At 36.8% G+C, this 25,339-nt stretch overlaps 1 protein-coding gene across 2 annotated transcripts in view; it reads right to left on the bottom strand.

Annotated features, from left to right (window-relative positions):
- LOC127576866 (adhesion G protein-coupled receptor A3) overlaps positions 1-22,336 on the bottom strand; it is a 438,420-nt gene extending 416,084 nt beyond the window's left edge. For both annotated transcript variants that reach the window (XM_052027670.1, XM_052027671.1), the window contains exon 1: positions 21,164-22,336. In XM_052027670.1, the coding sequence (XP_051883630.1) occupies positions 21,164-21,381 (218 nt within the window). In that variant the 5' untranslated portion in view covers positions 21,382-22,336. The remainder of the gene's footprint in view (positions 1-21,163) is intronic.
- Between the last annotated feature and the right edge of the window lie 3,003 nt (positions 22,337-25,339).

Below are 25,339 nucleotides of genomic sequence, written 5' to 3'. Positions count from 1 at the left end.
GAGGGAGAACAAGTGGCTGTGGTATATGTGAATTTTCAGAAGATCTCTGATAAAGTTTCACAAAAGATGCTTGTGTACAAAATTAATGCAAGTGGGATTGTGGCTAATACATGCCATGGACTGAAAACTGGCTGACAGACAGGAAACAGAGTGTAGGAATAAATAGGTCTTTATTGGGTTGGCAGGTGAAAGAGATCTGCAGGGATCAATGCTTCAGCTCCAGCTGTTCAGAATATATATCTATGATTGGGATTAAGAAACTGAATATACTATTTCTTAATCTGCCAAAGACATGAAACTGGGTAATATACAAGTTGCAAGAGGGATGGAAAATGGCTTCAAGGTGATTTAGACAAGTTGATTGAGTGGGCAAACACATGGCAGATTCAGTATAGCATATAAATATGAAGTTATCCACATTGGTCAGAAAAACAGAAAGAATGAGTATTGTTTAAATGGTGAGAAAATTGGGAAATGTTAATATACAAAGGGCTCTGGGTATCCTTGTGCACTATTCACTGGAATCAGACATGCACGTGCAGCAAGCATCTTAAGAAAGTAAATGGTCATTGCAAGAGATTTTGAGTATAGGAGAAAGAATGGCTTAATACAATTATACTGGGTCCCGGCACCTGGACTATTGTTGATGGTTTTTGTCTCCCTACCTTAGAACTGATATTCTTGCCATGGAGGGAGTGCCAAGAAGGTTCACCAGACTGATTTCTGGGATGGTGGGCCTGTCATATGAGGAAATATTGGGTCGACTAGGCTTGTGTTCATTAGAGTTCAGAAGAAAGCAGGTGATCTCATCAAACCATACAAATTTGTATGGCAGGGCTTGGCAGGCAGGATGCAAGGAGGATGTTTTCCCTGGCTGGATATGGGAAGAGTGGGAACAAGGTCTAGAGGCCAAGACTGGTCCAGACATAAGGTTATTGAATGTCAGAGCAGACTCAAGTGATGAATTGGTCTGCCTCTAGTCCTATTTCTCATGTTTTCTTATGTTCTTATCACTTCATACTTGAATGCTGTCCCGGTATGGCAGAACACAGGCATATCTGGTTCTGTGACTACATGATATTAATAATCTCACAGTAAATGATCCTCTGAGGAAAACCAATCTAAATATAATTAAGTTTCACATTTAGTTGATGGTGACAAACTTAAATCTGAAACTATCGTCTTCAAGTTAAAAAAAGCAATTACAGAGGTATGTTGGCAAGTTGGTTAAAGTAGATTGGGAAATTAGATTAAAAGGTCTGATGGTAGATACATTGGCAGATGTTTAAAGAAAAAAAATCCTAATTCTCAACAAGTACCCACTACATGGACAAATCATGATTCCATTGGGAAAGTGATCCATCTATGGCTATTTGAAAGAAAAAGCTTAAATGTGTGTGAAGCACAGTAGTAGGCCTGAGGATTGAGAAAATTTTAAAAACCACCAAACAATGACTGTATAACTGATTTTTACACAGAGAGTGGTGAGTGCCTGGAACGTGCTGCTGGGGGTGGCGGTAGAGGCTGTTATAATGGGGAAATTTAAAAGACTCTTAGATGGCACATGGATGTAAGAAAAGTGGAGGGTTATGGGCTGTGTAGGAGGGAAGGGTTATATTGATCAAGGAGTAGTTGTTTATATAGGTCAGTGTAACATCATGGGCCGAAGAGCCCGTACTGTTCTATGTTCTATAACAGCACTATTCAAAATCAGAGGAGGAAAGAAAGCAAGAAACCATAGAACAGGTAAATTTTAGATATTCATTACAGAGGGCTTATAAAAGCACAATTTGATTAAGTAAAGAGAGCATTGTTTTCTGAATGGGAAATTACATTTAAGAAATTTATTAGAATTCTTTGAGGATGCAGTTATCAAGATAGACAAACAAAACCCAATGGATATAATGTGTTTTGATCTCCAAAATTCATTTAAGATGTCACACAAAAGGTGACTGTGCAAGGTGTGAACAAGGAGAAAGTTGGGAGTTGGAATAAATGGGTCATTTTCAGGTTTGCAAGCTATATCTAATGGAGTGCCTTAAGGATCAGTGCTAGGACCTCAGTGTTTTAATGGCTCAGACTGCATTTATCAAGCTTTTTTGTGACCTGGATATACTCAGGCAATTTTCCATTTGTCACATTAATACCAATGTTGGACTGTCTGGAACAGCTCAATCGAGGCATGGTTAGTTCTAGAGTGCATGCAGATGGATATAATCTGGTTTCAAAGCCTTCAACGTATCCATTACTTTCAGTGATTTCATGATATTACATGAAGTGAATTGAACTTGCTGAAGACTAGATTCTGTGATGGTGGGGGCCTCAGGAAGCGGCTGAGTTGGATTATCACTTCATACTTCTGGCTAAAGATAGTTGTAAAAGTTGTGATAGCTTGTGGTTCTTCAGCTCTGATTTATGGTGTTTTGAGCTGATAGAACTGTTCTAAATCTGTTCTATTTAGCACAATGGTAATCTAACACCACATAATGGAAGCATCCTCAGTGTGCAGATGACACTTATTCTGCACAAAGACTGTGCGATGGTTATACATACCAATGCTATCATAAACTCATGTATTTGCATCAGGCAGAGTGTGAAACAGTTTATCATTCCTGTTGGTTTTCCAGAACCAGGCTAGCAGCTGTGTCCTTTAGGACTTAGTCAGGTTGGTCAGTGGCAGTACTACCAAACCAGTTTTAGAAATAAACATTCTGTAATGTCAGTGTTTCTTTCAAGTGGTATTTAAGACAAGGGAGTATAGTGGGTGATAATCTACAGGAAATTTCCTTTCTGATATATAATTTGATGTCAGAAGATTTTCTGTTAGCTGGAGTCAAAGTTGAGTCCCAAAGTTACTCCCTCCACTTATACACCACTGTGCTACCACCTCTGAGGGTATTCTTGCCAATGGACCAGAATAGATTTTTGCAGTGAAATGAGGGGGCCTGTAATGTTGGCTGTAGAATATGGCTTTTTGATTTCAACTATGTCACCCTGGTACCTATGTATAGGACAGCTCTTCCAGTGAAGGCATAACCCAGGAGATTTTGAGGAAACTTTGCAGGGTGGGTTGAATGTGCTTTTACTGTTTCAAAATTCAGTCTGATTTTCTTCCCATTGCGTTTTTACACTGGGTTTGAATCAAATGAAATAACACCTGCTTGGTCATTTCAGAGGGTAGTTAAAGTTGAGGACATTAGTGATGCTGAGCCCTTCTTCTCCTCCTCCTTTGGTCCCTTATGTCAAGGAGTGTTTTTCTTTGGGCCCTCTTTTCTTCCCAGTCATGCAGCCCAATTGTTCTAACCCCCCATACCTTGGTGAGAAAGAAAATCCTTCTTCCTCAGATTTCCTACCTTTCTTGATAAATGCAACATTGTAGAATTCAAATGAATGACCTGATTTCCTACTTAAACCAACTAAACTGAGTATCTGTTTCAATAATAAGGTGATGATGATGGTGAGTGGGGTATGGGTGGTGACGCAGGTGGTGGTTCTTCCTGCTGCTAAGATGAGGGTTCCCATGAGTGCTTCACATGGTGCATTAGCTGGATGGACCCAAGCCAGGCAAGTCAGGCCTCAAACTAGAATTGTCCCCATGTGTACACACTGCATGCCTTTACTTCTTCCCCCCGTGCTCCTCAGTTTGAAGAGTACCACAACTGCATGACTGCAATTTGTCATCAAATTCTGAGCTGTTCATTCCCATCCCTGCAGAGATTTTTTTTAAAAAGTCACTGCTACATGGCTTAGTTTCTAAATCTTTTAATCTCTCTTTCCCCAAGATAAAAAGTCATTGATCCACATTTTGCACAGAAACTTTTTTTGTCACATGATTCTAAAGCAGTGGGTGCCACATAGCAGAATTTTGCAGCATCCATCTTTCAAGTTCACTTAGTTTCTAGATAGCCTGCAACAGTGAGTTCACTTATAAAGAAATATTAAATTGGCTGCAAAGCACTTTGGAAACTCCTGGGTTGAGAAAAATGTTATATAAATGTATGTTTTTGTTTCCTGTTGTATTTCCAGGAGTATGCAGTATCCTTTCCAGCAGCCAACACAAAAGAACAACTTCAAAATGATCAGGAGCTGAAACTAGCTTATAGGTTATGGCACATTTTCAATCCGTTCAGAGCTGCAGGCAATTGTAAATAAACACTGCACTCAGAATCCCACTCTGCATTAAATTAGAGCACTTCCTTCAGGGCATTTTCAATATGCACATCTTTTCATTCATATTCTCCATAGAAATGTTTTATCTTCACAACAATCCTGTCCCTCCTTGGGTAGAAAATAAACTACCAGTTTCTCTTTTATCAGAATGAAAGGCCTATTAATGGTGTGCAGATTCTGCTTTTATTCTGCTTATTTTTTCCCCCAGAGTGCAGTGAAAGCACATTAATCATAACCATCATCGATATGCTTCCTACACAATACTAATTACTATGGTTTCTCATAGCATTTCAGTCAAAATAAAATGTAGATGCCAAATGAATCAAATTAGGACATGCATATGATCAGATGTAAAATTGAAGCTACCAACCTAAAGAGTTACATGTGAATTAAACCAGTTTAGGGTCGATTAATGGCTGAATCCACGCTGACCTTAGATGTGTAAGAAAAACCAGATAGACCAACCGGCATTAATCAACATATAAAACAATCTGCTAGAGGAACTCAGCAGGTCAAGCAGCATCTGTGGGAAGAAAGGAATTAGCAATGTTTCGGGTCGAAACCCCTGCATCAGAACTCCACCAGTTTTGTCAATTAATGATGTTTCCCCATCAACAACATTAGGTTTTCCACCTTCTAATTGCTAGGTTTATAGATCCACACTTTTACATTTGTAATATACCAGTCCTCTGGAAGAGTTTCTAGAATGTCCATCCTTAACTCCCTTCGTCATATCCCAATCAATCTGAACCCCTTCTCTACTTCGAAAACTGACAATTGTTATCTACACTCTATTCTTATCCTCATGGGTTAGAAATCACCCTCCAAACTTAAACAGGGAGAAAACACAATTACAGCCATAGTAGCATGTCTAGACAAATATTAATTTTCTGATTTTGTGAAAATACTAAAGGTCAATTGCCCACCTCAACCATGATCAATAACTACCGAACAGTTCTGTGCAAGTTCAAAACAGATTAGTTGCACTGTATGACAATTTTTTGTCATTATAGATTTATTAACCAAAAATGATCCTCACTTTTAAATGATAAATTATTATTCCTCTTCGAACTAGTTATGTGGACCTCTCTTATATTTATATCCGGTGCACTTTGTTTAATTGGAATCCTAGGCAGTACCTGAAAGACCTCTCAGGCACTTTGCTGTTCTTATTACTCAAACTATTATGACTTATGCTTTTATCCTCAGAATTAAAATATTCATAAAGCAGTACTCAGTGTCTTTCTAATTTAATGCAATTTTATCAGCAAAGATTTGTAAATGTAAGCATAAATTCAGAATAGCTCACTTGGTTGTGCCTTTGTGCTCAAATTGATAATGTTTTCCATGCAACTTCCTTTCAATTAAACACATTATCCATTAATGCAAAAAACAATACTATAATCGATTGTTGCACATTGGATGTAAAGGGTTTTAAACAGTTACATTAATTGGAATCTATTATGACATTGTACGAAAGCAGTCCATACAGAAAATGACAGAGAATGAAGTAAGTTACAGATTTAAACTTTAACAATGTTGAACAATAGAGACACCTTTACAACTAAACACCGTAAGATTCACACTAGGCTATTCTGAACATACAATGATCTTACTTCCTGAGAGAATATCTTAAATTCAGTTTGCAGGAAACAATGGTTCCTGAACAAACGGAAATACAAGGACGGAAAATGTAAGATAACAAAATGTGCAGCAGACCTAAAAATTATTAGAAAACAAAAATACATTTCAGGGTATATGTGCTTTTACTGCGGTTATTTCAAAATAATTAGTTCTAGAATCCATATACTATATAAACAATTGGAAACTTAAATTGAATCTGCCAGTTATTTTTATGGTCAATTATTGCTATATGGCCAGTGACTTACTTAACACTAAAACAACTTTGGACTGTACTTAAATAAATTCACAAATTCTGATGCAATAGTATATATTTCATAATAATGAGCCAAACGCAAAAATCAATTGGAGAGGAGAGTATCTTCTAAGTGACACAAGTTATTGTTAATATTCTAATTAATTGTTAATTGGATATTAACATTGCACATTCCACCATCTTGAGATGTCACATTCAGGCCTATCATTAATAATGGAATTTCAACCACAGTTCTAACAAAAATGTGACGTGGACTGAGAACTTGCTGGACTCCATGGGCCAAATAGTCTCTCCCTATGTCATAAGAAAATATAAAACGTGAGAATGAAAAAAACATGTGTCTTAACAGTTGTAGTCATGAAGCAGGTAATCAATAGTTTTAAGGATAAAATTAAATTGAAAAGTGAACATAAAATATGACACAACTGACATATGAAATATTACAGAATAGTGAAAAAATCAGAAATATTTTCTTTGCTACTTTTAATCCAATAAATCAATTTACCTGCTAGAATTACAATACTTATACATATTTATAAATAAACATGAAAAAGTCCTGAGAAAATTGATTTTATGTGAAACATTTGCACCAGTATAGTGTTTACAGCCACTATTGGAATATAAACTACCGTCATAAAGTGACTAGAAACAGAAATATTGTTACGGTATTGTATCGCAAAATCTAAAAATATACCATTCTTAACTATCCAAGTAATGATCCTGAAAATCAGTGAGAACTAATTACCACTTTCATGCTATACAGTGAGCAGATTGATTGGTGAGCCAGGTTGCTGCACCAATGTGCCAGAACTACTATGTAATATTCTTCACAATATCCACGTCAGTGCATATTTGGATGGGACGCTACCCCACAGACACTTGCAATGAGTTAACTAAATGCATGATCTCTGTGGGTTGCTGATAGATTTGGAGGATCTGGAATTAGTTTTCTGTGGTTTGCTTGACTGTGGTTGCAAACTCAATGGCTTGGACACTGCTCAAAGAGGAAGCCAAAAATGTGAGGTTTTACTGCTGCTCCTAAACATAACGTAAACACTGCTTGCCGGGTTATGATTTTGATTACTTCTTGCCACTAAATTAAACATCCTTCCTCTGTGACCCTGAGGATTGTAATGGCTTTAGTTTTAGAATTACTTAAGCTGCATTACACTTTTCAGAAATGAAGAGTAAAATGTCCTTAAAATTAGTTTGTCTAAATATAGAACTACAGTTGATAACAGAAGAGCACAAATCTTATCATAAGTATTATAATGACAAAGAGACGGGGCATTTGGCCCATCGAGTTTGTGCTGGCTCCCAGGGGAGCAATGCCATTTCCCCTCTCATTTCACTGTACCCTGTATTCTCTCTCATACATGACCATCAAATCACCCCTAATTCTTTTTTCATTAACCTGTACTAAAGCGTAATGTACAGTAGATAATTAACCTATGCATGTCTTTAGGATATGGGAGGAAGCCTGAGTATCTGGAGGAAACCCCAGCATCTGGAGGAAACCCAAGCCATTCCAGAGAGGACATGCAAATTCCATACATGTAGCACCTAAGGTCAGAAGACAACCCGTATCCCTGGAGCTGTGAGACAGCAGAACCAACTGCTGTACTACCGCACCAGCATGATTCATGTAACTTCATGACAATTTTCTTCAGGAATGGAAATCTGTTATCCTTATCCAGTCTGGCCTATATCATACTCTAGACCCACAGCAATGTGATTAAACTTTAAATGCCCACTGAAATGGCTTAGCTAACCAGTCAATTGTATCACAATCATCATATTAAATCCGAAAAAAGGCCTTCAACAGTAGTTCATGATGGCAACACCCCAACCGTTTTGTGAGGCCAATTAAGGATGGGTAATAAATGCTGATCATGCCAGTGAAGCCAACATCCCCAAAAAATGAAAAATTAAAAAAAAGAACTGCATATTCACTTTAATCCTCCTATATCAGAAATCTTTTTCCTTAAAATATAATTGTATTTCAATCTAATTACAAAATCTTGATTGTTAGGAAACACTGTTTCCTTCGTCCAGAGGGAGAAATATATTGCTCAATTCAGTTAAGTCTTTTCTTTTGGTTTTAATGTCTTTTCTATTGTAATGTGGAGTGCCGTTTATCATAACTAAGCTTAATTGTTATCAAATGTTTCTGAGTACTGATATCTTAATGTAAATCTTGCAAAACTTTAGATGTTTTACTGATTTTATCTAAAATCATTAGCTCTGCAGTCACTTTTCTAATTTACAAATTAACACTCATCAGCATAAATCAACAATCACCTTGGGTGTCAATTGAGGCATTAAATATGAATTAAAAATATCTTACAACCAATGCTGTCAAAGTGGTTCATTTGAATGTCAGGCAAATATATTCATCACTACCTGAAATGTTTTAATACCTCACATTCTGAAACCAATCCCTTGTTTTATAAAAAAAATAGCAATTTTGAATTAGCTTCTTATTAGAAAAAAATGTATTCATAAAATTAGATATTCAAGATAAAAAAGTGAGAAAACTTAACAGCCTTCTTCTCTTTAATGTACACAAATTGGTTATTGTCTCTGCCTATTTAAAGGTAATAATTTGGCCTTGGGCCACCCTTAAGATGCACATCTTTCCCATTTTTTCTTTACATAGAAACTTAAGATCATTAGAAATTGGATGGAATTGCTCTAAGAGCTAGGATAGACTTGATGAGCTGAATGGCCTTCTATGTCATTCAGGAAATATGAAAAAAGATATGAAAAAGGTGTCTATTCTGCCATTCAATAAGGTCATAGCTTAACTTCTACCTCAACACTATTTTCAAACATAAACATTTGAACAAATGAATTCGGAGCAAGAGTAGGTCACTCACGCCCTCCTTTCTACTCCACCATTTATTAAGATCATGACTGATCTGTTTGTAACTTCTAATCCACACACCCCATTCTCCCCAAGGTAACCTTCCATTCCCTTGCTTATCAAGAACAACTTAAAAATATCCAAGATCTCTGCACGACCACCCTTAGAGGAAGAGAGAACTGGCTTCATGACACTCTGAGATAAAATATAAAAAAACTGCTATATAAAAAACACTGATACTGTTTTAAACAGTAAACCCAAGTTCTAGATTCTCTCACTATAGGAAACATCCACTGCACATCCACCCTGTCAAGGGCCCTCAGGATCGTATCAAGTCCACTTTCACTTTCTAAGCTCCAATAGGTTCAAGCCTAACCTGCCCAACCATTCCTCATAAGGCAACCTGCCTATTCCACATATTAAAAATGTAAACAACCATTAGATTATTTGCAGTCATTCTAAAATTTACACAGTGGTCCAGCATCTGAGTCCATCCACTGCAAGGACAAGCCTTAAATGACAAGATTTAGAAAATGAATTTTTAGTTATAATTAAGTACTATGTAGTCATAGCAACATAATGAGATCAGATACATGATACCACAATAAAACCTGCACCAATACAGCAGCATAAGTGACATGAACAAATGCCATGTCCCTTGTCTGACCCCACTCAGTTCTGTGGTTGTACAATAAACCTCAGATCCCACAAGTAGCTCTACTTATATTAGACACTACTATAAATACAATGAAATTGATCAGTTGTCTCTGTTTATAGCTCAAGTATTTACTTTTTCTCATTAGACTGTAGTGCATAACAAAACTGTGCTGAAGGGATTTACTATAAACACTAATGTCATTCCACCGGAAGAAATGTCAGCAGATCTACAAGAGATATTACAACAACTAAAAGAACTGTTTTTCATGGCAGAGACCTAAAGTTAGAGCATCAAATTGCTGACAATCAAAGACAAAATATATGAAAGAATAATCACTCTTACATTGTTAAACAAACATATCAGGATACATTTTTTCATCATGTATAGTTGGGGGCACTCACAGAGAAATGTCAAGCAGAGCTTGGAAATTAAGCAGAAATCCATACTTTTACCACTTCCCACAGTGAATCAATTTCTCCATCTTAATGTGCTTTTGCATATCTGTTGGAGGGCTTATTTTACAATTATGATATATAATGTCCAAAATAGAAATACTAACCTTTTTGCTGGAAATTCACTGGGTGTTATGTTGGCCCATAAGGATTAAGAAATAAGCATCAAGAACTTCAGGACAGATAGAATGTCCTACCATCAATTTCAGAAACCACCCAAAAAGTGCAAAGTGATTGCAGTTTTGAAGAGTTTGCACGCGAACTTTAGCAGGGACAAAGATGTCAAAAATCTTTATAAATTCCAGAAAATTGAAATTAGTAGTATTTATGCTAATTTTTCCAGGGTTTCCACAGCTTTACCATCAATGTTACAGTACATTTGTGTTTCTTCTTTCTAACCTATATTCTTGGCAGCACAATTTTTGATTACCCAAAACATACTGTAAAAACAACCAACATTTCTTTGGAAACTTCTCTGTTCTGAAGAATGTAAGTTGTTTTCCAAAATATGTATATGTGCATTCTTAATCATAAAGTAGTGACTACAATCTTGGATGCACTCATATGGAAATGTCTGAGGAAAATTACTTCGGAAGCTCTGATTCACCAAGGAATGCAATGACAGAGTTGCACCATGGTCTGGAAACTGAACTGCAGATGGGACTCTCAGTGATAATTCAGTTTATTAAAATCCTGAAACTATATAATGCAGGTGCCTTCCAAGTTGCCAAAAGAAGAACAGAAAGAGGGATTACACTGTGTCAATTTGGAGAATTATGTACAAATACCAAAAATCAATGCTTAATTTCTAGTGCATTACTCATCTGGATAAGTTTAATTATAATGATTATTCTTATTACGATACCTGTTTGGCAATCAAATACCCAAGTCTTGATCATACAGCCAACAAGAACCACAAGGGATGGATCTATCAATATGGAAATAGTTAATGATGATCAACAGACCATATATGTCAATACCAACTCTGCAGGGAGCAACTATGGTACACTCATTTTTAGATAATCTTCTTTTGCCATACTATTTGAAGCAGAAGGCAAACTACAAGGATGCCGTTAGGAGTTAAACTTGTTCCAGATGTTTCTTCTCATGCCAAATGCAGACTGTCAGCAGGCAAGCTCTCACTTACTATAAACTGAAACATCTCCACGAGCAAAATAATCTAGAATAGCAGGCTACAGAGTGAATGAACAATCTGTTTACCTAGGAGCTAGACATAGCATAGACTACCAGTCCAGGCTCTTGATCTCTTTGCCTGATGGACAATTAACATTGTCACATATTGTACTTTTCAGACTACAACTACAAATCAAGTTTCTTAAAGGGAAGGTTGGATAGAAGCAAGAGCAAACCCACATACTGTATGTTGCTAGATTATAGATTTAGTCAATATGTAATTACTATTTCAGAACTACAGATGTCTCATTTTTATATGCAGCAAAGAGGATAAGACTATGACCTCCCTGCCAGACAAGTATCAAAATAATAACTCTGGCACTCTTAGTTCAAAAGTGAAATCCAGAAAATAATTAATTTGGCACATTTCAGAACTAAGAACTTTTCTATTGCAAAACTGGAAGTAACCATCCATAATTCCATTAGCAGGTAAATACTGTGATACTGGACAATGCCAACAGGTATAGTTTTGGGTGCAATCTGTGCTAAATTAGTTGAGATTAGATAAAGCAGTTCTATAATTGTTCTAAATATCCCAGGCCCAAGGACTCTAAAGAAACACAAATAGGCTTCCAATTCATGATCCAGTGACCCCTGCTGGAAAGTACATGTTTGTGGCCAAATGCTGAAGACTGGATTGAGCTGATTGTGACATCTTTCACGGTAGAAATTGATGTGACACTTACTCCCTGGTTTATGTACAAACATCAATCAATTTCTAGAATTGCTGATGCCATATAATCATATCCAACCTGACTAAGTTAGTTTGGGTAGGGGAAATTAGAAGACTAAGCCAAACAAAAAGGAGAAAATTGAAAAATAAAATTAAGTTGTTTTGAAGTAGAATCAGGAAATATGGTAGTTGCTGAATGGCACATGTTCACAATAATACATATCAAATCACCTGGTGAAGATAAGCAAACGACAAAGCAAGACCATTATTTGAGTAAAATTCAAACTCATGACAATTTTGTTTTAAGATACAAACTTATTGATAGATGTTTTGGCTTTGACAGTCATTCACAAGCAGAACCCAATGAATAATTATATGTTATTATTTTCATCTCTGCAAATATATTACAAACATGAATAAAGTCCTTTTCTAATAAGATTAACTTTCTTTAATGTCAGGTAACATTTGAATTCAATAATGCCAAAAACCTGCTTACAGTGATTGGAATTTTTTCATTTGTCTAAAGCATCCCATGGTAACTGCAAACCTTCTCACTACAATTTCAAGTTGCCTATCAGAGCTCTGAAATATATCTTTAGTCAATTGTTGTTTTTGAACCATTACAATAGCCACTTATTGATTAATGATTTCAATGAAGCCTCCAATCAATTCCTCTTCTTTTTTATGTTTCAGTTTGTAGCACCCTTAAAGGAAAAGATGACCCTTTACACATATGTCTTTCTTACATGGATTTAGATGCCCTTGACACAAAGTCTCCTTTCATTGGTCAGCTCTATTCTACTACCGCAAGTAGAACTGTCAATATTTGACAAAAACTCAATGTGAGACCTTCAGCTGCATTTGGTGAAGTACTCCTTGCATTAAAAGCATACATACTGTGAGAAGCAGCAAACTGTCATCGTCGATGATGAGCAAAGTGTATTCATCATCTGGGTCAAAATTGAAGATCAAGACCCCATAATGTATATCTTTTAATTTAATGATTTTGTTCAGTAATTATTAAACTAACCAAGTTATATTTTGTTAATAATTGAGTAAGAAAGCATTGTCAACACATCATCATCAGAGAGGCAGTGTCTCCTTGGCAATTGTGACTTTGCAATGTAAAATCCAATGGTGCAAATCCCTACTGGAATTGACTAGATATATAAATTGAAATAAATTGAGAATACTTCATTCTGCATCCCCATTCTGCACTGAGATTCAGAACGTGATCATTATATCTGAAAACCAAACCTTTTATATCATTATTCTTTCAAAAGAACTTATATTCCATTTTTTAAAAAATTGAAATGAATAATTAATGAATAGTACACACAATTGATGCTTTTAAGTTCATGAACGGAACTTAGTTTTTCTTAAATTCTCAACATGTGTAAGTGTATACATGGCAATAATTTACAATGTTATACAATGGTCTTGCACATCCATTTGTTTTCATCTCAGATAGCTTCCTACTCTGATTTCTCTTTATTTTATGTTTTCATTTAACTTTAAATAAACTAATAAACTATAACTTTAAAATAAAAGACTCCACTCACTGGTATTCTCCAGTCTGAGTCCTAGTCCCATTTTAGATTTTCATGGATTTTGTATCATGAATACATAAAGTTTTGAAAGAGGCGGCAGAGGTTGGGCTGTTTGGGTTCAGTTGGGTGTTGCTGAGGGTCTTTCATGCCAACTCGGAACATGGGAAATAGATTGGCATGCTACTGTAAACAATGTGGCAAGACTGATAACTAATTCTGCATGCCACCTAGAACTAGTTCCAGCTGATAAGTCTCAGTATTTGGACTACAAGTCCAAATTTCATTTAACTTAGTATTAAATGGAATGTTTTCAAAGATTTATAGTTCTGGATAATTCTAGGCTGCTGGATTTTGGACGTTCAACTTGTAATGCGGTCATTCACTAGAGATATTAAAAACCATGCATATGTTATCATAATTGCTATTGCTACAAATACATCATGTAGTGTAATGACTGAACAAAGACATTTTCGACAGCTCTTTTAAGTCATAAAAATGTTTAAGTATTGTATTCTAGGTTATCATTCTTCAAAGCCACTTTATTGGCCAGATCATGCTTATTTTCAGCAGGTAGTTTCACAGAGAAGCAGTACACCTGACTTGCACCTCTGCCAATGGATTCACAAATGTACTGTGGCAAGTCCTGAATGCACTTCACATCTGGCCTTTCACTAGCCAAAGCTAGCATTTGCAGCACAATCTCATTCAAATTTGTGTAAGGTCCCTTGATTAAAAGGTGTGTTTTTTTCCCTTATAATTAATTTCTAGGACTGGTGTTTTTTAAGTAATTTTTTCTAATATTTTAGTGGTATTTCATTACTTCAACCTGTTTGAACTATTTTTAACCTCTCTGATTTATAGATCTGTCGTAGTCAGGGCGATGTGGAGACAAGGCCTCAGAGTTCACCCTCAGGTCTAGTCATGGCTTGCAGATAGCTCTGCCTCATGGGAAGGCTGCTACAGTAAGCCCCTAAAGATGATCAAACTGATAGGACAATTAAAAAAATGAGGCCAATATAAGAGACCAAGCACGAGAACTGGGCCAGAACAGCCCAAAATCTCTTCCGATGCACACTGAATTAGGATAACAAAAATATCATGGAGTACAATCATCAGTGAGAACAGTTATGTGAGGTATTAAACCAACATTTTCATGGCACCTTTTCACCTTTGTTTGTGATTTTCATTTATTTTAAAATTTGTAAATGGGTAAATTGGTTCATTATTGTCACATGTACCGAGGTACAGTGAAAAACTTTCTGCATGCCATCCATATAGATCATTTCATTACAACAGTGCATTGAGGTAGCACAAGGGAAAACAATAACAGAACGCAGAATAAAGTGTTACAGTTACAGAGAAAATGCAGTGCCATCGTCCAGTTGATTTTTTTAGTGTTGCTTGATGGTGTACTCAAAAGCCTGACTTAAAATTGGCCCTACATTGCTTTGGTTGTAGGATTGGAAACAGTTTGGTTACAAAATAAGCACATTATTATTACATTTTTATATTTCCAGAGATAAGTTCCAGAGATTTTTATATCAACCTTAACAGGAATTTTGGAACTGTCACATAAACTATAGAACATTCAGATTGCCAATATAAGAGAAAAATATCCCATGAGGAGAAAGAAATTGTTTATGGCTAGAAAACCAGGCATTAATGTAATAAAACCAGTATGTGAGAATTTGCCAAAATCTGCTATGTTTAATATAACAGCAATGTGCCACAACATCATCTGCTGAGCAAAGAGCTGACTACAGGGTAAGTTTGCACAAAAACCTTCTCACTAATAACAAATACCTAACATAAAATAAAAAAGATCAAAAGAATAAAACAATTGTTTCTTCTACAGTACTTTTAAATTCCAATTCTAATAACTATGACCTGCATACAAAATGGTATCTGCATATAATTTTTCAGTTCAAAATTCATTACATATTTCATTGGTCAGAAACTATTTAAGTAGTGAATCACGGTAAATATATTACAATGATTCTAAATATCACCTCATCATATAACTGTGTTTAATTCCAAACTGATTGGCAATGGCACTTAGAAAGGTCAAAGAGTAGTAGAGTGGGAAACAGAAAAAGAAAACATGATGGTCATACAACATGAGGTAATCCTCTCAGGTTGGGACTGGAGTACGTCACAATATTGTGACTTTTTTGATCTTACTGAGAGAATGTTCTACCATTCCCTTGTAACCTACAGAAGAAACTAATCTTACAATTCCACAACAGCCTTCATCTCTTGTGTGATTCTTCACAATGAACACTGTCAACAGTTTTCTCCCGAATATCAGTGTTAGAGTATAATGTTTATTCCATATAATCTGACTGCAGACAGTGACAGATATTTCATTGAAATTTTTGTAGAAAGTAGTGCGCTCTGCTGTGATTCCAGCTGTGGCATCCTGCAATGGATGTTTGGTGCTAGTGACTATAACAGGAGGAATTCCACTCTTCAACAAGAACAATTTGCATTTATATAACATGATAAAACATCTTAAAGTGCTTCACAGTGACATCATGAAAGAACATTTGACACCAAACTACTTAAGGAGTCATTGGGACAGGTGATGAAGGCTTTTTTCAAAGAGTTAGGTTTCAAGCAGCATCTTAAAGGAGTAAAGACAAGTAGGAAAACAAAGAGGTTTAGAGACTTTGGGTGCTTTGGACCAAAGAAACTGGACACTTGATGAAAAGTAGTGGAACATTTAAAATGAGTATGCTCAAATGCACAGAATTGAAGTGCACAGGTGTCTTGAAAAGTTGTTGGAATGGAAGAATTTAAGGAGAAGAATACAAACACTGAGGCAATACATGTCTAACATAAGCCAGTTGTCACATATGTGACAGATGAATGGGATAAATAGAACCAGGTTTCAGGGAGACGAATTTTGGATTAGCTCAAAATTATGGAAGGGGCAAAATGGAAAAATCTAGTCTAGCAATGTCAGAGGCATGGATCTGGGTTTCGAGATCAAATGATCTGAGAGTGGATGAGGTTACATGATGTTACAGACATGAAAACAAAAGTCTTAGTGAAGGCGTGGATATTTGTTTTCTATACTTTTCTCAGGTCAAGCAGGACACCGAAATTGCAAAACAATGGAATTCACTGTGCCTCAAACTTAGACTAATGGAGGTTTTGCTATGTCAACAAATCTCCCAGTGGGCAAATTCAAACCATGTCCTACAGTGTCATGTCCATTTGATGTTCTATCTGTTAGTCTCAAGCTCTTCACATTGGTGATGGCTGAAAAAAATTGCTGAAACCAGAAATGCCAAATAAATAAATTTCAATTTAACTGTTTAATATCATGAACTGCATGTGTCTGCATGTAACCATATCAATGAATGACTTATCATTCAACAAATATTTTTATTCCATTCTTTACATTTTACATTTTTATATTGCTTCTCAACGTTTATCATGATAGACCTTCATCAATGCTAATTTCTCTTTTTCTACTTTTGTAAAACTATTTAAATGAGGCACATTATTTTTGTGTTATATTGTCTCACCAAGCATGTTCAATCTTCTTTGATACACCAAGTGTAAGATAGCCCAAACAAATAACTTGCAATTTATTAATTTAGCATTTCTGCTTTCAGCATATTTTGTTCAATCATCTTAAGGTGTGGTCAGCACCAGTTTGACCTAGTTTGGTCACCTGCATTTTAATTAATTCATTTTTTGAACATTAACAATTTAATAAACTATAACTGGAATTATGTGCAAGGATTATTAATATCTACTTCTCCCTATCTCTATAAACTTTTCCATTCTTATAACCTGCTCTTCTGAGATAATTTTTTTCATCCTTGGTTTTAAGTGGTACACTATTAATGACAATATCTTCAGCTGCCATAGCCCTAAATTCTGGAATTAGATACCTAATCCTCCCTGGTTCACTACTTCTCTTTCCTTTTTTTATAAACTTGCCCTTAAATTATGCCTCTTTGACCTTGCATTTGGTCTCTGCACTTCAAATTATTCAAATTTTAATTGTTGTTTAATAAGGGAATTATGCATAAATTATTGTTAATTCTGGTCTTCACTTTCTAACAGTTCAGCATTCTTTCTCTCTTTTTGAGATTGTATATTTAATAACTTTTGCAAAACAATCTAATGTGTGATGCATACTGTAATGTTGTGGGTTCTGCCCAGAGAATAACAGACCAAATGTGTATAGTGGATGCAACATTTTATTCTATAGATCTACTAGTAGATTGGAGGAAGTGAGGAAAAGAACACATAGAGGAAGCAAAAATGTTGGGTCTAATAACCAAGTGCTCGATAATGTGGGGTATAAAGATGAGTAATAGAGAACAGTGTGCCCTGGGCTTGAGAAAGAAACTAAAAACAAGTAACAGAACACTGACCTTAGCAGTCATTCACGACACACACAAATGTAGCTGTAATAAATTATAGCTGGTATGATCACAAGTATCACAGCCTTTAGGTAAATGCAGTGTTAAAGTGGCCTCATTTACAGATAAATTATGCAAACACTTTCACTATATAGAACAGTAGATGCTTTGGTTTGGGTTAGACAACAAATTTTCTGTCAGTTGACCATGAACAATGAAAGTAGTGTCTGAATCATCCAGTCAAACTCAAAGTTACAAAGCTAAAGTCCATCCCAAATGATGTGTTTATTGTTAATGTAAGTGCTATTTTATATTTTGCATAATATCTATTTAATTCATGACTAAATTCATTTCTAGCATTATTTGCTCTATCTATGGCATTTCGAAAAGTTTTTGTAGATTGTTCAACCATATGGAAAGATCATGATTTTGAAGTAGAAACAAAAATCTCAACAAAATATTTATCACCACCTGCAATCAGATTACATGGAATGAACATGATACAGTAACCCTGATATTGGCATTCAGTGTGAAAGATCACACAACAGGTGAAGGCCCTCGAGGAATTGTAAGATTTGTTTCTTCTGTGGATTATTTGGCAGTAGTATAACACTCAATCATTGAAGAGCACAAAGACAAAATATATAGTAAATCTGCTGCAGGTAGTTAAAAGAAACCTTTGGATTTTTAATTATTCTCACTAAGTATTTGTCTCAGTACAAGAAGCAGAAGCAAGCATAGTTTTAGCAGATAAAAATAGTAGAAATATGTTCCAAAATTTGAAACCATTATATAACATGGTATCATTGACTACAAGGGTACAAGCAAACCCCACATGATGATATCCTGATCGTCATGATAGTGGGATAAGCACTGATTTAAAGCCAAGTACTTCACTGCAGCAGGAGAAGGAATGATCAAAGTGCTTGTTATCTTGCATCAGACATAAATCTTCTAGTGACTAATTACCAAGTAACATTAGTACAGGGCTGGTATTCAGCCACCTGCCCATCCTCTCAGTTTACTACAAGGAGGAGGAGCAAGGAGGAGTTTATTACAGAAGAAAAAAATCTAAAATTTTAATTTTATAATTAAATTTATCAATTCCATAATTGTACATAATAAAAAATGTGTTAAATAAATTCACATTATACAGACGGACCTACCAAAATTCAATGGTACAGGATGTTCAATTTTTGATTTGACTTTTAAATATTAGCATCTATCATTATGGCTCCATCACTTAGTTTCAGACTTGACTTTTTGACTTTATTTATAAACCAATGAGCCTCTTTTATTTAGTTGTTATCCAGGATGGAACCTTTCCTTTAGAGTACAATTTGTTCTTATAATGCAACACAGCAATCTACATTTATAAAGACCCTTTAATAAACTGAAAATGTTTCCTAACATTTCATGGAAACAGAGTCAAGCAAATGGACAAGAAGTCAGTGGGTGTATGAGTGCCATGTTCAGCAGATGCAAACACTTTGCATCATATTGACTGAGTAAAAGGTAATTAACCTTCTACCAAAGACAACTGCCTGGAGGTTCAAGGCTGCAAAGACTGCATATTGGAAGAAAGTCAAACTGAAGAAAACAAGGCAAAGAGATAGAGAGCAGCAAAGAAAACAAAAATCAGAAAACAAAAGACCAGATCATCATGGACTTGACCCGCTGCCTGAACTTGCCACCTGGGGTCAATTCTTGCCCACATTTACGTTACCAACTGCAAGAGGCTGAATAAGCTGACCACTGACACCTGGCAGTGATCCAAGTCAGGTGGAATGGGCTGCTAGTGACAAACAGGCCCGAGGCTCAACCTCTGCAACACCTGACAGTGTTTTAAGAGTTTTTAAATGTCTCTCATAATCTTTAACAATTAAAAAGATTCAAGTAGATTTAAATGATATATGATTTGAAAATTATGAGGAACAGTTAAGAAATAAAGTATTTTCTGAATTAAAACTCATTAAAGTACTAACAAATAATTGAAACATTAAAATAAACTGTAAAGCACTTACCTGCACATACTATGTTTTCCCCACTAGACTAGTAACTCTATTCAAATGCATCGGATTGCTATATAATATCTGTGCCATCCCTCCCTGGTGTAAAGCTGGTTACAAAGTGCATCTGGACCCTCTCCTCACCATATCATTGTTCTGCTGCTGGTTCAATGGGAAGTTCAGCGATGGAGCAGACATTCAGATGTGCTGGCATCCGACAACCAGCTTATCTTGGGCTTCTACCATCCAGTGTGCAAGCTTTAAAGTCCAAAATATGCTGAGATGTGAATGCCTGATCCCATCAGAACCGAAAGTTCAGTCAGCACAATTTGGGGTATTAAAAGGCTACATTAACGATACAATTTTATCCCCATACAAGGTAAGCCATCTCACATCAGTTTGCGTTCAGTAAGTATTAACCTGCCCCTAGGCAGAGATACTTTAAGAGTGCTCAGGTGGCTGGGTCACGTGACCACTCTTAAAGCTTCTTATTTATCGTTACGGGGAAGTCCACCAACTACCTGCAGATCTTCGGCTACACTGGGCACACTGGTGCAGAACTCCTTCATTGCTGACCTCAAGGTGCCAAGCTGTTGCATATACGGCTTACCAAATGTCAAAGAGTCAGCACGTGAATCATAAACTTTTTATGAAGTAAAATGAAATCAATAGCTGTTAATCGCACGTGATCAAGCCAAATCCTATTCCTATGCATACACTTGTACACATTTTGAGTATATTACCAACTGCAGTCCAGTAAATGTAAACAGACTGGGGAGGCAATAATATGTTGTACATGATGATGCCTAAATGTTATGGCACAATTTTAGATTTGAAAGTACCCAACTAGTGAAAACACAATGGAGAGAACTCCCTTCGTTTCTAGTTGGATCGATACTGTGTACATATTGGGGGGGGGGGGGGGAAATAAACGGATGAACGACCCTGGGACAAGGTTATCATCGGTAACCATGACCAGGATATCGGAACACTCATTGTGCAATGCATATCTCGTTGAAGAGATTACGATCTAATTCGGTTAAACAAACTCTAATACCACAACGACAGCAGGCAGATCTTATTAACAGTATTGGCCTCTTTCTGTTCAAGTATCAGGTACACGCTGACGGCAAGAGATACAAGTGGCAGTCCGCCCCAATACATTGCGCGGTCTGGAGGTCTGCAGCTGCGGCATGCTGTTCAGCTAATGTGATTATTACAGAGTCCTCGAATGTGTTTGCAAGGCATTTATGAGACAAGTGACATCCACGTTGATGCGATGCCCAGTAGGAAATAAAATTCAGGTACTCACAGCGTCACTGTTTTGCTGGGCAGGAGGCTGGGCTGCAAAGTTTCTAACAACTCTCCGCGACTGCACACCACTTTGATTCGGATAATCTGCCTGCTGGGTCCCTTCGAGCGCTCGCTGGTGCAGCTGCAACTGTCTATGATCAAGTCAGGGCAGTTTCTGTTGGCTGCTAAGGTTCCAAATAATCCGGCGATTAACTGCATCAAATACAAAAATTTCATCGTGGATCAGTCGATGCCTTTAATCCTGGTCTAATGTCCTTTGAATAGCTCATTTCTCAATGTTTCCGGCAACACCAGGTTAGTGACCATTCCGGCCGCTCTCTCGCTCTCTCACTGACAGTCTGCAAACTTCCCAAAAGTTGACAGATCTCGTTTAATGACTTTCCTTTGCCAGCAATTCGCTCCTCGCCAACTGTTGATGCAGAGTTGCTGGCTCTCGGCTCGGGAAATGCAATGCGGTTCACATTACTGGCGTTGCTCTGGAGTTTTGATGTGTGTCACTCGATTACATATGAGAACGTTACACGATTTCCCGCACAACTTCCCGGCGCAGTAATGACAGCGCTGCATTTGCCCAGAAGTTCATGCCTCGCCGCTTGCGACTGCAGCGCCGCTGGCCAGACTCAACCCATCCTTTAAATCTGTTTTCTTCACACGAAGCATCTTACATTTCCCCAATCACCGCGGGCCTAATGAGCTGTTTATTTCCTGGTACCGAGTATGAAGACTTTCCCTCAACAGGAGAACTTCCCGGCAGAGCCAGAGTTAGGCGACCAACAGGTCTGAGCAGCGCGGCAGATCCAGATGTGCTCAGAGCTCCCCATCAGCAGAGCTGTCAGTGTCCTGACGCGCCGGGGGAGGGGGAGGGGGGGGAGCGGTGGCCGCCAGCCCGCCCGCCCAGCCCCCAATCGCCCTGCCTTAAAGTTACAGCACACCTTTCACACGGCTCATTGTGGCAAGACCGGGAACCAAGTTGGGCCGGAGCGTGCGATGGTTCACTGGTGGGACCACATTTCCTTCGGCGCCGTTTGCACTCGACTTGCAGTCATATTCGCCCAACATAGTTCATCAGCCAGACTCGAAAGGGCCCGAGTGCACAAAAGAAAACTTTGTGTGTGTTTGCGCGCGGGGAGGCATGCTGCGATTCACGTGACTGAGTGAGAAAGGATATAAACCAAAATTACTGACCTATGTCTGTGTTTGTACCGTTACTTTCACGATCTGTCAAGTGCAATTCAAGGGGAATGGGCCTCGCATTCCTGTTTAAAAATAAACGCATCTCCACATGTTCAAGCGAGCTTTAACCTCCACTGCTGTATGTGGTTACGATTTTTAATACTTTAAAGATATTGATGGCCTTTTTATCGAAACCTGCTTGATAATTTAAATCTTGGACACTGGGCGTGGCAGACTTAGGAAAGAAACTGGAAGAATCTGGATGGTGTAACTGGTAAACCTATGTGCTTTTCGTCTATTTTGGCTAAGATGGAGGGGAATGCAGAAAAGACCCATGAAACTTTAACTGCACTAGTATGTTAGGTAACTCTCGTTATTCTTAACGGGCTCTTATTAACAGATTAGCTGTAACCAAAGATGCCGTGTCGCCAAATGAAACGAGCATTTTAGCATTTGGGAAGCATCGACTAAATTCTGTCTAATGCAATCTGCAGATTAGTTTCTGCGGTACACGTTTCTAGCCCACATAAATTGTGCAGGCAACTTATTTTCTTTGCAGGGTTTAGAATATTTTCAATTCCATCGATAATTTAGTCACATATTTATTTCTCAACTAGGATCACTGTAATAGATGGATTTATTATATCATTAGGACCTTGCTTTGCACTAATTGGCCACCTGTTTCTTTTATTATGTAAGTATAACAGTTCAAGAATACTTGATTTGAATTTAATATTGTTCAGGAAGTTCTAAGGTTGTGAATGTAAATTTGCAAATGCAAGTTTTTAAGTGTTTGTTTAAAATCCTATCAGCAACCGAAAGAATCTAGGCCAGAATCTACTACTGGAGGAAGGATGGGTTGTTAGAGGTATCATGTTTTAATTGGGATCCTGTATCACAGCTCAAGTTGATGTAATAGATTACAAAACATTATTTAAAGAAGAGCAAGGAGCTCTACCTATGGTCTGGCCAACATCCCTCCTTCAGGCAATACTACAAAAAGTAGATTAACTGGTCACTCATTGCCTCACACTGTTGGGTTTGTGAACATAGCAGCAGTTACTGCATCTCAATTCAATGCATACAAATTGTCCTGAAATAATCTTGAAAGGCAGTATGGGGCCTTTATAAATGCAATTTTGGACAGAATTTTTAAATTGTTTTTCAGAAAGAGAACCAATAATAAGTTTCTTGCAGTAAAGTAGGTACTCCATCTTAACTGTCTGTCTTTAATTATAACCCATTGCATTCCTACATGTCTATTACAGCTCAATTACTTTTGTTGCAATAACATTTTCAAGAAAAATACCAGTATGTCATCTCAATTACTACAAAAGGAGAAAGAATGATCTACATATGGAGACTGGGTTAACTCTATAGAGTGAGTTTATAAAAAAAGTCTTGAATTTTACAAAGAAGTGGGATTGCTTTGAGCCAATCCTAAAAGGATACAAACTATGTTTCACACAAACATTTTATCATAACGGTAACCACAACTAAAATCTAAGGAGAGCATATTTTTCCAAATCTTACAAATAATCTTTCTTCATGTGTTAAATATTTTTGAAATTGATTTCAATTTTTGTTCCACTTTCATAACTGATGTTTAAATGTGACTTTCTCCAATTTAAACTCCAGTGATTTTGTAATGGAGTTCAGTAACCTTCCTGCTTTGCCAATTGCTGTTCTGCAGTGACCAAACAAGGTAAATAATTAGTATAAATATTAGTATACCATCTGGACTCTTCCATCTCTTTCCTCATTATGCCCAATTTGCAAAACCTTGAACCTAATATGACATTTTTTTCACCAATTGAAATTCAATTATCTCACCAATTATAAATTGTAGTGAGATAATGCAATTCCTACCAAAAATGTATCTGGAGCCTCCAAATTACTTAACTGCAAAATTTTCACTGCACTTTATGATGTTGAACCTGGTCAAAAATTTGATCTGTTTAGGTTTCATTCAGCTGACCTTAGGTGGTATAACTATGGAAAGCTATAATTTGCCTCTATGCTCCCAGACTGAGACTGAGATTTCTATTCATAACTGCCATCTCTTGACCACTAACTATTAAGTGAAGATAGATTTAGGCTTACTGTGTGGTCCTTTTTTCAGATTTATGATGGCTGGTGCCAGTCAAACTGTATCCATCATAATTTAGTAATCTCAGGAAAGGAGTCAAGGAAACAAGGTTAAGGTAGAATTTAATTGCATCTCTTTGACTCTAACCTTTGTTTTTCCATCAGTGTTATTTTACTCCCATATTTGTTTTAAATAACACAATACAATAATTTATGATTCAAAATGATCTAATTCCATCAGGTTTTGACTGGAGACAAAGTATTTAACTGGGTCCACCCCACACAATTAATGCCATAATTTATGAGTTATTATAAATTGTATTTTGTTGAACAATATGTATGATTGATTATTTTCCATTTCAAGATTTTTTTTCTTGCATGGAATTTACGAAATATTACCCATCCATTTATTGAATGGATCATTGTATTTCCTCAGCAGTTGTGCAGAGTAAGGATTGGATATTTCCTCTGGGGAGTTCTTTGCTGCAATAATTAAGGGTATTATCGCCACCTGGTGTTCAACAATTGGAATATCATAATGGGCTGGACCATAGTTTCTCTGCACTCACAGTTCATGAAATAACCACCAGCTACATCCCTCCTGTGGGAAACACACACATAATCATACCTGTTTCTTCACTGCCAGACTCACATGGGTGACTTCTGATTGACATGATCTGAGCGGCCAGATCAGCTTTGCATCAGGATTTAATCTTTATGATCACCATGGCTGGCATATCTAGCCAGCCTGTTCATCTAAATGGAGTCACTGTCTTTAATTAAGAAGATCGGGAAAGGTGAAGTTTTCAGTTTATTTTTCTTTATTTCACTTTATATCTTTTTTTGTTAATTTATTTATAGCAATTTCATGAATTTTTAACTGTATTTATATTTTTTGTTTAGATTTTCAATT

The sequence above is a fragment of the Pristis pectinata genome, chromosome 12, assembly GCF_009764475.1.
Source record: "Pristis pectinata isolate sPriPec2 chromosome 12, sPriPec2.1.pri, whole genome shotgun sequence".
NCBI classification, from domain to species: Eukaryota; Metazoa; Chordata; class Chondrichthyes; order Rhinopristiformes; family Pristidae; genus Pristis; species Pristis pectinata.
Note: the sequence above shows the minus strand (reverse complement) of the source record. Positions and strands in the feature narration are given on the sequence as shown.